General features: G+C 41.0%; 1 protein-coding gene across 1 annotated transcript; it reads right to left on the minus strand.

Annotated features, from left to right (window-relative positions):
- Nucleotides 1-11,273: 11,273 nt before the first annotated feature.
- On the minus strand, nt 11,274-13,651 carry LOC147736978 (uncharacterized). Its single transcript, XM_086954970.1, has one exon. It carries the CDS (start codon nt 13,175-13,177, stop codon nt 11,693-11,695), a length of 1,485 nt encoding a protein of 494 aa, XP_086811096.1. The 5' UTR covers nt 13,178-13,651; the 3' UTR covers nt 11,274-11,692.
- Nucleotides 13,652-15,041: the final 1,390 nt, after the last annotated feature.

The following is a 15,041-nucleotide window of genomic DNA, read 5'->3' on the forward strand; positions in this document are numbered from 1 at the left end:
GTCACCTGAAGGACCTCCACTGGCTCCCCATGCTCCAAAGCCCTCTACGACCTAGGACCCGAATGCCTCAACACGCGCCTGTCCTTTCACACCCCCACCCGCCAACTTCGTTCGTCCAAGCAAGCCCTAGCCACTATTCCGCGCATCAACAGATCCACCATGGGGGGAAGATCCTTCTCCTACTTAGCGGCCAAAACCTGGAACTCTCTCCCCACCCACCTCCGCCTTACACAGAATCACCTCTCCTCCAGAAAACAACTTAAAACGTGGATATTTGATAAGTAAAGTACCCCTACTCCTCCCCCAAGCGCCTTGAGACCCTCTGGGTGAGTAGTACGCTATACACATTCATGAACTTGAACTTGAACTTGGTATGGTAAAAAGTTTTGTACAGCGCTCGGTCACCATACGGTTTCATGGCGCTCATGACAAATGCGGGGAGGCGGAGGCGTGTGTTATTCAAAAGCAGACTGGAAAAGATAGGTTTTTAACATTTTACGGAAACAGCCATAGGTAGGGCAGTGTCAAAGGGCGGACGGGAAAGCGTTCCAGGTTTTAGGGGCACAGAAGGAAAAACAGGAGCCGCCATGTTTTTTCCGTTTAGTTTTTGGAATTACTAGCAGGTTGTGGCCAGAAGAACGGAGGTCTCTGGAGGGAACATAGCATTGCAGTTTAGAGGAAATAAAGATAAGGGCAAAATCAGACAGGGCTTTAAAGATGGTACAGCCCAGTTTAAAGGTACAACGCTTAGCCACAGGGAGCCAATGAAGGCTCCGCAGTAGCGACGAGACGTGCTGGTGTCGGGGTTGATGGTAAACCAGGCGAGCTGCCTGATTTTGCACGAGTTGCAACCTGTGAAAGAGGTATGCAGGGATACCGGCATACAAAGTGTTGGTGTAGTCAATTCTTGACGTGACCAGGGCCATGATGACAACGATCAGTGCGTCTCTGGTAAAAAATCTGCAGATTTTACGTATCCTGCGTAGTTGGAAGAAGTTGAGTATATGTATGAGTGACTATATAGAACTGTTGGTGAATGAGTGGATGTGTATGTAGATTTTGGAATTACTGAATATGTTGTTGTAACTGGTATTGGTATCTCCATTGTTTTGAACATTTTAATTTCTATTTTTCAATGTGTGTATCAAAGGTTATATTAGGGTGAGAGGAGGTCCGCCACTCTTTCACAAGGATGATGTCATTAGTGATGTCATTTGAGATGTCATCAGTGATGTCATGAGTGATGCGAATGACCATGTCATGAGTGTAATATGTGACATCATCAGCTATAATGTGCCTAAACCCTATGTTTTTTTAAGTGAATATATATATATATATATATATATATATATGTATATATAAATTAAATGTATTTAAAAAAACAATATATATATATATATAAAAAAAGGTAAAGCACTTTTACACAGTTTATGACGTCACGCATGCATTCGTATTGTAAAGGCATGCGTGGTAAAGTCATATGAGGAGTGAAAGTTTGCGGGGTAATGGTATCGCGGAGCAATTGCATTTTCGTTGTCAAAAATGCGGAGTAATGGTATGTGGGATGAAAGTATGCAGGATAACATCATATATTTCCCCTATGTCCTTCGTCCACATCTTTACACTTTGAGTTGAACCCACCTCCAAGACAGGAAACAGAACACAGGACAATTTTGAAATGAGTCACTCATTCCACTGGGTGCCATAAATAGGAAGGCATTCCCGGAATCCTCCTGTCTTCTTTTCCCTGGCTCCTGATGGGGTGAATACAGATGTTGGAGGCATAATCCTTGTGCCTTTCAGGAGAGGTGATCCCTCGCCTACTGAGCTCGCATGGGATTCCTCCTGCACGGATGCCTGACCTTACTGCGTAGGGGGGCAGTGTCAGGTTCTGCATGTTTTGGTATCCTTCTCTTCCGGTTGTGGACACAGATGGAAGAGGCTCAGGTACTCAGATTGGGCGCTTCTGGATTGTGGTAAAAATAGAAGGGTGCCCGATTCCTGCACATGCACGGGAGGAGAGCAGTCCACACATGTGCAGGCTTTCACATTCAGAGGCCAGTGTGCAGGGACATCAATGTCTCTTTACTGGCTGGGCTTCTGGTTTTGAGGATTTTTACTGCTGCATTCCTGACTTGGCAAATTGCTTATTATTGTTGGAATGTCGAGTAATGATTTACATTGTTCAGTTTAGTTTACACTATAGAGAAAGCAGTATGCTCAAAATGTTATGTTTGTTACCCTTAGATGGATCCCTGAAGAAGGTGGTTTTCCACCGAAATGCATTGGATGGATATGTATTATTTTCCGGAAATGAATTTAGAATAATTCCTATGAGTATAAAGATAAATTCATCAATTCAATGAAATAAAATTGGATATGCGTAACCAAGCGGACAAGAACTTTTGATTTTTGAAATAGCTGAGTGTTTCGGTCAGCAAATATACCTGTGCCCTAAGTGACAGCTGCGGTGCGGGAACGATACCTAGGAGCACGGCAAAGGTTCAACAATTGGATTAAACCAGAGGCGGTGCACCACCATTATCCTTAATTAATTATTATTGTTGGTGCCATCATGGGGAAGCTATCTTTTAACCCCTTGCGCGCTGCGCACATTCCCCCGCAGTGTGGGCGAAATAATGAGTGGGAGGGGTTCGGAAGGCCCCCGGCCGTCCTCCGCACATGCCCACCGTGACATCGAACGGGCGGGGGCCATCCGAAGCACGCAAGGAGTTAAAAGGACAAATGTATCTCCATCATCAACTTCTTCTTGACATGGTTAGGTCTACAACTTTGGCCAGTTGTGCTTCCGTAGCGTCTAGGCAAAATTTGTATCTTAAATAGGCCTGGGCAAAGCACTATGCTACGCTCGCGTAGTTTGCGAAGTTTGCGCAACTTCGCACTACGCGAACTGTGCATAGCACAGTGCAAACACGCGTAGCGCAGCGGTCATTTTTTGCGGCTCGCGGTCCTGAACGTCAAGTTGGCGACCGCGAGCAAGCAAAATGACATCCTGGCGAGACGTTTTCCTCGTTCGCGATCAGCAACATCAAGTTGCCGATCGCGAGCGTGGAAGATAGACCTCCCTGCGAGATTCTCAATGCGGGGAGGTCTGGTTTCTCATTGCGAGTGGTCGCGTATGCTCATATCCGATTGTGATGAGAAACTACCAGTTCTCGTTGAGAAAGCTGCTGCTCGAGGAATAATCTCCTCGAACGGCAGAAAACTACAGCTCACACTGTGTAAGATGCCATTTTCAATGATTGCACAGTGCCGGATGCTTGTCCGCACTGTGCAATCATTGAAAACAGCATCTTGCACAGTGCGAACATGCTACTACGCAGCTCGCGTAGTTCTACGCTTAGATCACGTAGTGCGAAGTGCACTTTGCGTAGCTTCCCGAAGCGCTACTTCGCAAACTACGCCCAGCCCTAATCTTAAAGACTAAAACATGGATGCAGCTCAAGGAGCTGCAGCCCTTACAATGCCATCTGAAGGGGAAAGGTTCTTTGCTGCGGATTTAGAAGATAAGCTGCATCGCTTGTTCATAGAATGTAAATATTCCACTTCTTTTTAAAGGATTCCTCCAGGGATATTTAGAGATTATGCAAAATATGTTTTTGTTTAGGTCAATTGTTTTATGGTGTAATATTAAATATGAATGGAAATATATTTAACAGATAGTGGGACATAACTTTTAGTGTCATATTTTACTAAGAGAATAATGGAAAGAAATGTGGACAGGTTTAAAAGAATCTTTCATTAGTAAGCAATATAATCATCTGACAATATATTGTGAATATATACTCTATATATTAGATGTCAATATAAGATATTTATTTATAAGTGCGTTTATATCCTAAATGGTTTTTTGTCTTCTTATTGGGTGATAATTTCAACTATTTTGTTTATAAAATGTTTTTTTTGTGTATTTATTACGGTCTTGAAGAAACAGTCTTATGCAAAAAACAGTGAGAAATGGATGCTGTTTGTCTAGCTGCCTCTTTTTGGATTAAAGATATTGTTTGTGATTCCTCAATAATCACGTGAACAATATTGTTGTGTTGCATAAACTAGGGCTTTGGCCTAGCTCTAAAGGGTTTGAATTTCACACCCACGCATGCCTGGACAGAGTTCAGTGCTCCATCGGTTAAACAGTATTCCAGGTTATAGTATCCCCACACAGCCCCACCAGGTATACCTGCTAGTATGTTGTCCATGCCTTCTGGGATACTAACAGTTCTGTAATGGGGTCAGGGACGCAGTGGTACCTTTGCTCTTTAGAATAGCACGCACAACTACAGTACTAAGAAAAGACTATATTAATATTGAAAGTGTTTATTTCAACTCTCATCCTGTTGCTTAGTACATGAGTAATAACCGCACATATAAAATTAGAACAGCACTAATGTATGTTACGAGTAGCAAGAATAATATGAACATTTATAATAAGATTGGAATGTTCCTAGGAGCTTAGCATTCAGAAGACTTTTGTGTGCTACACTAAGAAAGTGTGGAGTAACTAACTTGCCTCTGGAGTCTCTTGGGAGTCCGCGCACTGCATACCTGTTCACGTTGGAGAAGCTGTGACTGTCAGACTTCAGTCGAGAAAGAGCATCTCCTTGGAAGGAAAACATCCATCAACTGGGCTCAGCTCCTTTCCTCTCTGTATCGGCTCTCTGTATCGGCTCTCAGCATTGGGATGGATGCTGTGGCAGTCTGGCATTAGCTCTTGCGATGACCTGTGGCGAAGACCTCTCTAATGGAGTGGACAATTCATGAGGTATATATAAAGTGTTGCCCACTGAATTGTACCCTATATTGGTGGACTTTCCATTACTTTGTGACATAACTGGTATGAAACAGCATGATGAAAATAGGTCAACTGAGTTTACTTTGCACATTTACTGTAAGACCTTGAAAGGAAGCTATCATAGAGACAGCAGCATGTATGTTAGCTAAGTTGTTGTTTTTATGAATTGGCACTTCCACGAGTTCTCCAAAAGATAATGACATGCTGTGTATGGGCCAGAGTTAGAGAGGAGACAGTTGTGTGTCTAGTTATCTATTTGGGAAAATAACGTTGTCTGTGATAACCATATAACCATTTAAACAATGTTCAGGTAAACAGATGTATTTGTATTTTTGTGATTGAAGATTTCCTGATGAAATATATGTACTTTTATAATGTTATATATATAGTTTTCTCTCTACATTGAACCTTACATTGTGAAGTACAAAAAGCAAACAAACTGTATACCCCCAAAGTACCTTAGAATCCTTTTTAAGGCTCTAACAGTAGATGCAATACTGTTTGAAACATGATGGTAGGGTTATAGCGACTGGGTTGGGTGAAGTACATGTAGGGCCACTGACTCAGGCTCTCCCAGTCACTTTATTTTTCCTAAATAGCCCTTTTTATGAGGAAAATGTTAAAGATGCAATACATTATAGCAGTCCCCACTGAGTTATTATTGCAAGCCAGGAATTTCCCTGGCCTGAGGAATTTCTATGATTTGGACCTTAAAACATTACTCAAAAATATAGAAACAAGCATACACCAAATTTTTACCTATTCAAATCTTTTTTTTAATTCACAATCAAATATTGAAAAAGTTTTCAAATTGTCAGTTTTCTTTCTTTATTTGAACATACTTTTGTAGTTTGAATGTATTCATTTTTATAATATTTAATTTTGTAAAAAACTGCCACTGACGTGCTGAGCAGACGCTGCTGACTCCAAGGGGTCACTGCATTAGATAACTAAATACAGAGGGACAATACATATAAAGGAGACTCAAACCGCAATCCACAAAATGAAAGATAGTTGACTAAGTGTCTTTAATGAAATAAGAACTTTCGATCAATAAAACTGGGGATATCTGGTTCTTATTGGAAGACTAGAGACTCCAATCGTGCTATTGTAAAGCTGTTTCATTACAGAATCATGCACAATAGGTTTGCAATGGAGAGTTTTTAAAATAGAAACAGACTACGTTGAGAATGTTCTCTTATTGCAAATTTTTAGAAAGCCATGGCACGCTCTAAAATAATGACCCCTGAAACAGGTTACATCAATTCCAGATTGTTGCATGGACCACATAACGCATCTGGAAAGAGTAGCAGAGGACACATTCTTTTCATAAACTAAATAAGGATTTGTGATTCAAGTGTTCAGAGACCCGATGATCAAGCTTTCTACTCTTTAAGACATCGAGCTAAGCGGAGATTTGGGTGCTTGTGAAAGGCAGGATAATGCACTGGTGTTAACGTTTTTTACAGCTAGAAAGTGAGAAAAGAGCTCCAGGAGAACATTGTCTAGCGCTAAAGATCCAAAGCATTGCTGTTTGAAACTCAAAAGAATGGTCAATTTTCCCGATCAACCCATCAGAGAGAGATCAGGATTCTTGGCCAAGTATTTAACACAATAAAGACTACATTACCATATCATAACATTTGATCTTTTGCTAAAGGGGGTCTACTTATCTTTATTCCTTTTATAATAGTCAAATTGATGGATGCTTCCTCACAAGCTTCCCATTGATAAAAGCGTGCTGCAGTTGATCTATGTGTGTTTACTGTTCTGTAAGACTTCGATGAAGACGCTGGGTAGCTTAAAATATTTACAATAGTGACAGAGCCACAGCATTTTTATGAGATTGTCAGTTTGACTGAATTGCATCTCGTCATTCCGATCTGTAACATTTTAATAACAACACATGATGGTGTTAAGCGAATTCGCTCCTAGCATCTCGATGATATGGGCTGGCTTTTATGCTATAGTGTATCCCATAAATAGGTTTTTTATTCTAATACTCATGAAGTAATACATCTTAGTACACTGCGATTCATCCACATGTTACAAGAGCCAACCATTGTTCATTTTTACCTAGAGAATTCAACTGAGTAATTAGTGCGAGCAATGGTTATAAGCTTCCCCTTAGCGGCCATTAAATGTATGCGGTCACTACATGAGACAACATACTGCCTTTGTCAGAAGGTGAAGTGTGCTCTGCTGTGTTGAAATGTGTATTCTTAAAGAAAGGAGGGACATAAACTGGATACAATGAGCACTACTACACCGTAAGTTGTTTTTCCTAAATAGGAAGAGGACGAGCGGGACAGTGTTTGAAATATTTGAAACATCATAACGTCACTTTAGAGCAAACATTTTAAAGAGATAGGCATTATAAATTTAGAATATAATTTCAAAATTAAAACTCTTCTCTACAGAAGTCACAGGGCGTAATTTTGCATGTACATTTTTTTTGCAAGTAATCTTGTAATTGTCAAAGACAGCAGCTAATAGGTGACTTACTATAGGCAGTTAATAAGGTAAACTACTATAAGCAGCTAATAAGGGGAGTTACTATAAGCAGGTCATTTATTATATTTTCAAGTAGTGCCCTGGAACAGACCAATAGCAGAGTATTGTATGTTACTAGGCCTCGGCGGAGTTCTGCTATATGGAACTCTGCCAAGGGCCGAAAAAACTCTGCCGCACTCTGCGGAGTCCTGTAAGTACGAAGTGCGGTAAGTCGCTCTGCCCATGCCTGATTTTTAGCACCAGAACATTGTACTGCACAATAAAATCAGCGCAAACTGCACCACGCGCAGCGCAAGAGGGCGCTGCTTCTGTCTGCCACTTCAGTAGATGTTCTACTCGCACTGCAGCTTCCTCAACATGAGCGGTAGTGAACTGCCATGCCTGCCTGCATTGAGAATTCTTGCTTGGAGGTGGCCAGCCGTATGATACTTCTCACTCTCGCTCGCCAAACTTAACATTGGCGAGCCGCGCAAGAGGGAACACTCCACCCTGTGCCGCTTGGTGTATTTTTTCAGAACTCTACGATCCACACTGAGTGGGTAAAACTCAATGAACTCTGCCGGTGGGGTGGAATTCGTCACCCACCCCTATATGTTACAAGATAGGAGCAGCAGAGGCAGCAAGCAAACCTGAGAAAAAGTATTGGAAAAAGTTTGCCAGTGTAAAATAATATTCTCTTTGAGGTAGAGGGAGTGCTGATATTCTCAGCAGTGCGTGTTAACACCTGAGAAGTTTGCGAAAGATCTTTAGTTGCAAGAAGGCATCACTACAGTCCTCATACCCTTCTTTCTGCAGCAGATGTGTCTCATAACTGTCGGCAGCAAACAGATAGGATCGCAGATAGAAGGTGGACACTATGACAAAGCAGTCAGCAGCAAACAGATAGGATCGCAGGTAAAAGGTGGGCAGCATTACTTGCAGCACGTCTCACTTTATGAACACAGAAGGAGAAAAGGTAGTACACTATCAAGCAAAGAACCTATTCGCACTCAGAAAGCAGGCACACGGGCGAGAACGGTCCCCTCTAATATCACTTGTGTCAGACTCTTGCTGAGAGCTGTCATGCTGTCGAGATTTGACCCCTCTATTGCCAAATAAACTAGGCTCCTAGCTAACAGCACAAATTATCTTAATAGTTTAGGGAACAAATCTCATTTACCATCTCTTTCTACACAATCAGCAGTGAATACCATGGATTAAAATACATTCTTTTGCTTTATTACATTTAAAAAAACATAGATTTCTTATTAATATGTACAATCTAGTTATCATTGTGTACATTGTATAGCATCATGATTGTTTTTTAGTGGATCATATTTCAGTTCATGTTAATGTGAACGTAAGTTGGGTTTGATCCTGGTCCACGCCTCTGTTGTGTGTTTTTTAAAGGCTCTTGGATGTCCATACATGGGCTGTCGTCTGATGTTTTGTTGTGCTATATTAGTGTAGATTTAAAAGTGTCAGCCTGTCAGGGTACACATTCTTTATGCCACTAATGGCCGTAAAAGCCACTTATTCCTAAATATATAGAGTTGAGTTTAAAAATGGTTCCTGTTAACGTAAAGTGAGTTTGATTCTGAGGAAAACCCTGATGTGCATTATGTGCAGGGATGGGTGTTCTGAAGACCAGTCATGTGCCTTATTCCTCACAGGCTCGGTAGTGGTGATGGTGGTCGATGGCAGGAAGAACTTCCCAGACTCAGCACTTTGTTGAAATGAACTCAGAGGAAGGCATTCGTTTCTACCATCTTCAGCTACTGAAGATGTGCCCTTTCCTTTCTTCTGACTTGCATTTTATATTGGTGAGCTCCTTCCTCTACGCAAGCCTAGGCTACAAGAACACTGAGTATTTGGTGGCCCCTAACAACACAAAAGCACTTTTAAGATTATTCAGAATTCTGTGGGTCATCTTATTTGTGGTCTGAGGAAGCCCCAACTGCATAACAAATTTTATTGTTTGCACACGAGGCAGCACATATTTTGTAAGTCCATTCAAACACTGGCAGAGATTATACAATGAGGGTTCCTTTTTGCATGTAAACACAAACCTGAATATCATTTGTGTCAAGACTCAGTATTATTTGTGCTTCTCTTCTGAATCCAGATTTCTTTTCGAGTGCCAAGGATCCAAAAATGTATAGCAGGGAGTTGACAGTTCAGGATTCTAGCTCTTCAGACTGGAACACTTTACTGCTCAAGACTCAATCTCTCCCTAGCTGTCAAGCTTTCAGAAACCTAATGAGAACTAAACTTTTCAACAGCCCTTTCTCCTATCAATTTTGCTATCATGCACCAGTTCTGTTCTTTCACCAGTTCGGGTTTGGATGAATGATTCTCTGTAAAAAAGAAACTTTTAAAATACTAATTGTGAATCATTTACATAGTGGTTAGTCTGCAAATCTCCCAAGGATCCAGCTCGATGTTGTACACCTTTAGGGAAAAGCCACTATGGCTCGTGCATTAAAAGATGCATGTGATGATGGAAATGAGCAGCACTTCTTCTGCATTATGGGTGGGAAGATACATGTCTGGCACTGCCACAGGGTTCCTCATTGCACCCCATCCTCTTCAAAGTCTACATTGCTCCACAGGCCTCCATCGGTTTGTCCTACAGCCTCATCATCGTCTCATGTACAGGAGACATGGAACTCATACTCTCCCTCTCAGAAAAAACATCGATCACACAATTGCCCTTCCTCATGTGCATTTCCAACATAACATAATGGATGAAAAGAAGCTATCTCAAGCTAAATGCTGACAAATATGAAGTGGTACTGTCTGGCAAGTACACCTCTCTCTGGACTCTGGCCAGGTAAACCAGCACCAGAGGCCCCACATCTATCCCAATAACGATGCCAGGTAATCACTATCGTAATAGATAGCCAAACCTCCACGGCCAGCCATGACAACATAGTAGCAGCTACATGCTTACACACTGTCAAGATGCTCAGAAGAATATTCAAATGGATCTCACTAGACAGCAGCAGGAGTATCAGACAAGCATTCTTCACAAGTAGACTAGACTACAGAACCACCCCCTACGCAGGTACAACCACCAAGCTCACCAACAAATGTTAAGCAGGTCAAAGCACAGCGGCAGACTCATACTCAATCTCATCCACAGACACACATAACCCTCACTGACTCCCCTTCTAGAAGGGCACCACCTTCAATCTCCCCACATTCACTTACAAAGGCACTCCACATCTTTAGTCCTTGCGTAGCTCAACGACCACGTTCACTTCCATACCCATAATAGGCAACTCAGATGCACTGGACGACTCCGCAACCAAATTCCGCATCACCTCCCTCTCAGATATGTCTTCTCCCACATCGCCCCCAAGACCAGAAGGAACTCCCCCTTCCCATCAGAGCCTGTTTTTGTTCAATTGGGGACCTGGATGCCCTCCTGGGTGAAAAGCGTGTCTTGCAAATCTAGTTGGCATAACATACCATAACTGAACGCATCAAGCCTGAGAGTTGCAGCTCATATTTCTGCACTTTCACTTCTCCAGCTTTTGGACACTGTTCTCTAGATGCTGCCACAGAACCAGCAATGTTCCGCAAAATGACCTAACACCCGAACCACTTATGAATTTACACCAGTATGTGCTTGTTAAATTAGTTTTAGTGTGTTGGGCTTAAGGATTTATTAACTAATCCCTTAAACTAGCTTTCAAATGATCCTTTTTAGTCCAAGCATTGTTGCTTTTACAGGCAGCATGATCAGGTGTAATTGGGTGTTTTGCTTTCTAACTATACCTAAATAAATAAAAACAAACAATGGTTATTTTCTTTTAGTTCACATTGTGCTCGTCTCCCAGTATGTTTTGCTGGCATTTTGTATTTTTTCCCTAGGTTTAAAGAAATGAACAGTCACGGAGCACAGAAACCTTTATAAATTTACAAATATCAGTTTTTTTCTTCCTTCCTACCAATCCTGTCTTTTATCACCTACTTTTTATAATCTGGTATTCGAAGATTCCATATAATTGTAATTTTATTATTTTGAGTAATTCCTTCATCTCAAAAGAACTGCACTTGTTTATTCCTGAGTATGTCCACAGACAGGATGTTGATGTACTTAAATGTTTGCGGATTTGCTGCACCTCTAGGATTATTTCTATGCAAGTTTCATTAAGGTGAGTTTTTGCTTATGGTATTCAAAGGATTATAGGACTGACAATCAGAAAAAGGTCTTACCTTGTTCAATGTACTTGAATGTTTTTCCCTTGGGTGTGTTTGCTGAAGGCTTATGTAGTAGTGATGACTAACTAAAGCTCTTCACACATTCACTGCACTTGAATAGTTTTTCCTGTGTGCATACACTGGTGCTTTGTAGGTGTGAAAATCATCAAAAGCTCTTCAAGCATTGGCTGCACGTGAGTGGGTTTTCCTTTGTGTGTATTCACTGATTTCTTTGTAGGTTTGATAATCGACAAAAGGTCCTCTCATATTGACTGCACTTGGCTTTTCCTCTGTATGTGTATGCTGATGATTCATTAATGTAGAGGATTTATTATAACTACTTTCACATTCACTGCGCTGATGTGGTCTTTCCCCAGTGTGAGTTCTCTCATGCTGTTTTAGGTGTGATGATTGACTAAAGCTCTTCTCACATTCACTGCATTTGAATGGCTTTTCCCCGGTGTGCGTTCGCTGATGATATCTTAATGTTGATAAGTCACTGAAACTACTTCCACATTCACTGCACTGATATGGTTTTTCCCCAGTGTGAGTTCTCTGATGCTGTTTTAGGTGTGCCGATTGACTAAAACTTTTCTCACATTCATTGCACTTGTATGGCTTTTCCCCTGTGTGCGTTCTCTGATGAATCTTGAGATTTGAGGAGTCCCTAAAACTACTTCCGCATTCATTGCAATGGTATGGTTTTTCCCCTGTGTGTGTTCGCTGATGGCTTTGTAGGTGTGATAACTGACTAAAGCACTTTGCACATTCACTGCACTTGAATGGCTTCTCCCCTGTGTGCGTTCTCTGATGAATCTTTAGCTTTGACGAGTCCCTAAACCGACTTCCACATTCATTGCAAAGGTATGGTTTTTCCCCTGTGTGTGTTCGCATATGATTTAATAATGTTGTGGATTCTCTAAAACTACAACCACAATCAGTGCATTTAAATGGTTTTTCCTCTGTGTGTGTTCGCTGATGAATCCTGAGTTTTGCCGATTCAGTAAAACTACTACCACATTCATTGCAATGGTATGGTTTTTCCCCCGTGTGTATTCGTTGATGGCTTTGCAGGTGTGATAACTGACTAAAGCTCTTCAAACATTCAATGCATATGAAAGGTTTTTCTCCTGTGTGTGTTCGCTGATGTTTCCTTAATGTTGACGATTGACTAAAACTACTTCCACATTCATTGCAATGATATGGCTTTTCCCCGGTGTGTGTTCTCTGATGCTGTTTTAGGGTTGATAACGTACTAAAACTCTTCTCACATTCATTGCACTTGAATGGTTTTTCCCCTGTGTGCATTCTCTGATGAATCCTTAGGTTTGAGGAGTCACTAAAACTACTTCCACATTCATTGCAATGGTAAGATTTTTCCCTTGAGTGTTTTTGTAAATGTCTTTGTAGGCCTGATAATTGAATGAAGCTCTTCACACATTCAGTACAGTTGAATGATTTTTCATCTGTGTGCGTTTGCTGACGGCACTTTAGTAGTGATGACAAACTAAAGCTTTCGCTGCATGTGTATGATTTTTCTTTCTTTGGGTCAGGTATATATTTTTCTTCATCCCATGACGGCATTTCCGGATGGGCCAACATGGTTGATAAAGCACTTGTGTTAGTCTCACATTCCCTGGAAATGTGTGATATTTCAGACATTTTCTTTCTGATTTAACATTAAAGTACAATTATCACTAAATACAATCTTAGTGGGCGATTGTGTCTTTAGATTCAATAATGGTGTAGCATGCTTATGGATAAAGATGAATCCTCCTACTGGTCACAGGAAATTGGGAAACAGTTTGTATTGTAGATAGCAGAACATGTCTTTCCTTCACCCTTCAGTTGTCTGCCTCCACTCCATTGTGCTTTTCTCTGGTTGATGTCGTTCTGCTAGAATGTGTTTACAGTACACCTACAGCACTGAATGGTGGGTTGTTATAATTGTGGACAGCAAAGCATTGCTGTAACCACATCCTACAGATCCCATGATAAAATGCTGTTATTGGACTTTTTTATACCGGAGGTAGTTTGCCATAATTCTCTAGAGTTCTTTTCTTCGTCTTGTTGCATGAAGATGCACAGCTCATCCACTGAACTGCCCTTGACTGCTTCTTCCAGGATCTGTCAGTTTATGCTCGGGGTCCTCTGTCTCGGGTGTGAAGGCTTTCTTTACTATTGGAACTTCTTTACTCGGACTGTTTTTGCAGATTTACAGCATTCTCTTCTTTATTCATAAACATTTTGTGCATTCAAGGCTTTTTTTCTGTTGAATGTAAAACAAATTAAAATTACTACATGGAAAGATAATGGAATTTGCATGCACAATATTTAACTGGCCATAAAAACATCTCTGCTATACCATCTTTGAAACTTATCAAGGTTATTTCACTATAAACAGATATTTCAATAAAATTTCAGTTGAACATGTCACAACTTATTTATTTCAGAAAATGTGTTGATTTACCAGTGTTCATAGAGTAAACTAGTAAAGAAAGAACACTTGCGTAGTCAAGATTTTGTTAAAACAAAAACAGCGATTGGAGTAAGAGATGGACAGGAAGACCCAAGGCAGCTGGATGCACCTCACAGTGTTGTGGCATTCACCAACATTTTTGTACATGGAGCTGCCTGGCTTCATTGCCTGCCCCTACAATATGCTGTTGGACATTGGTTTGTTGATACTTTTTATTTTATGGTGCAACGTACCTGGGCTGGAAACTGATAATGCGGACCACTGAGGTGAAAATGGTATTGATGAAATGATTTTGGCGAGCGGATAATCTATTTGAAGTTGAGCAATTGCAGGGTCCCAATTGTTAAATATTGCTGTGCTGCCACATGCTCGCCATGTGCTCTGTCCTCCCTCAGTGTTGACTGTTCTTGTAAACTGCCTAGAAACGACCTATATTTAGCATCTTCCACCTTCGCACATGCTCAGAAGGGCCTAGCTAGTAGAATGCACCTGCTTCTCTAGTATAACTGTCAGGCTATTTTTGCTGCTGTATGGAGAAGTAACTCTCCTCCCACTTTGTTGAGCAAGCAGATCTTGGATGCCCATCTTAGTCATTTTGCATGCTTACATGAGCTTGGACTGCCCCTTGGTCTTATGCGGACTATGTAACCCTAAGCATATATAAGGCCCCTGTTTTCTGTACTCCTTAGACTGCCTCATTCAGTTGCTAAGGCTTCGGTGTGACGTAGTCTCCCTCATCTGAGGTGAATAAATGCATTCTTTTTATATTTCAGCTTCTGTGCCAATTTCTTCTTTGTTGGTTTAAAAGGTTCTTATCTATAAAACAATATTTCCTTCAAAAATGTCTGCTAAGGATCACATGGGCATCTTCCTTACGTTCTACTTTTCATGATCCAAACTATGCAACATCAGCTCTAATAAGGACTGTCAGTTTATTTACACAGACTAGCTAATAAAAAACTAGCAATGCCCTTGCAAAACTGTGTAACATTGAATAACATACAATAATGGTGTTATCACCTTAATACTTGTAGAACAAAAACTACC

This window comes from Lissotriton vulgaris, chromosome 1_1 (assembly GCF_964263255.1).
Source record: "Lissotriton vulgaris chromosome 1_1, aLisVul1.2, whole genome shotgun sequence".
NCBI classification, from domain to species: domain Eukaryota; kingdom Metazoa; phylum Chordata; class Amphibia; order Caudata; family Salamandridae; genus Lissotriton; species Lissotriton vulgaris.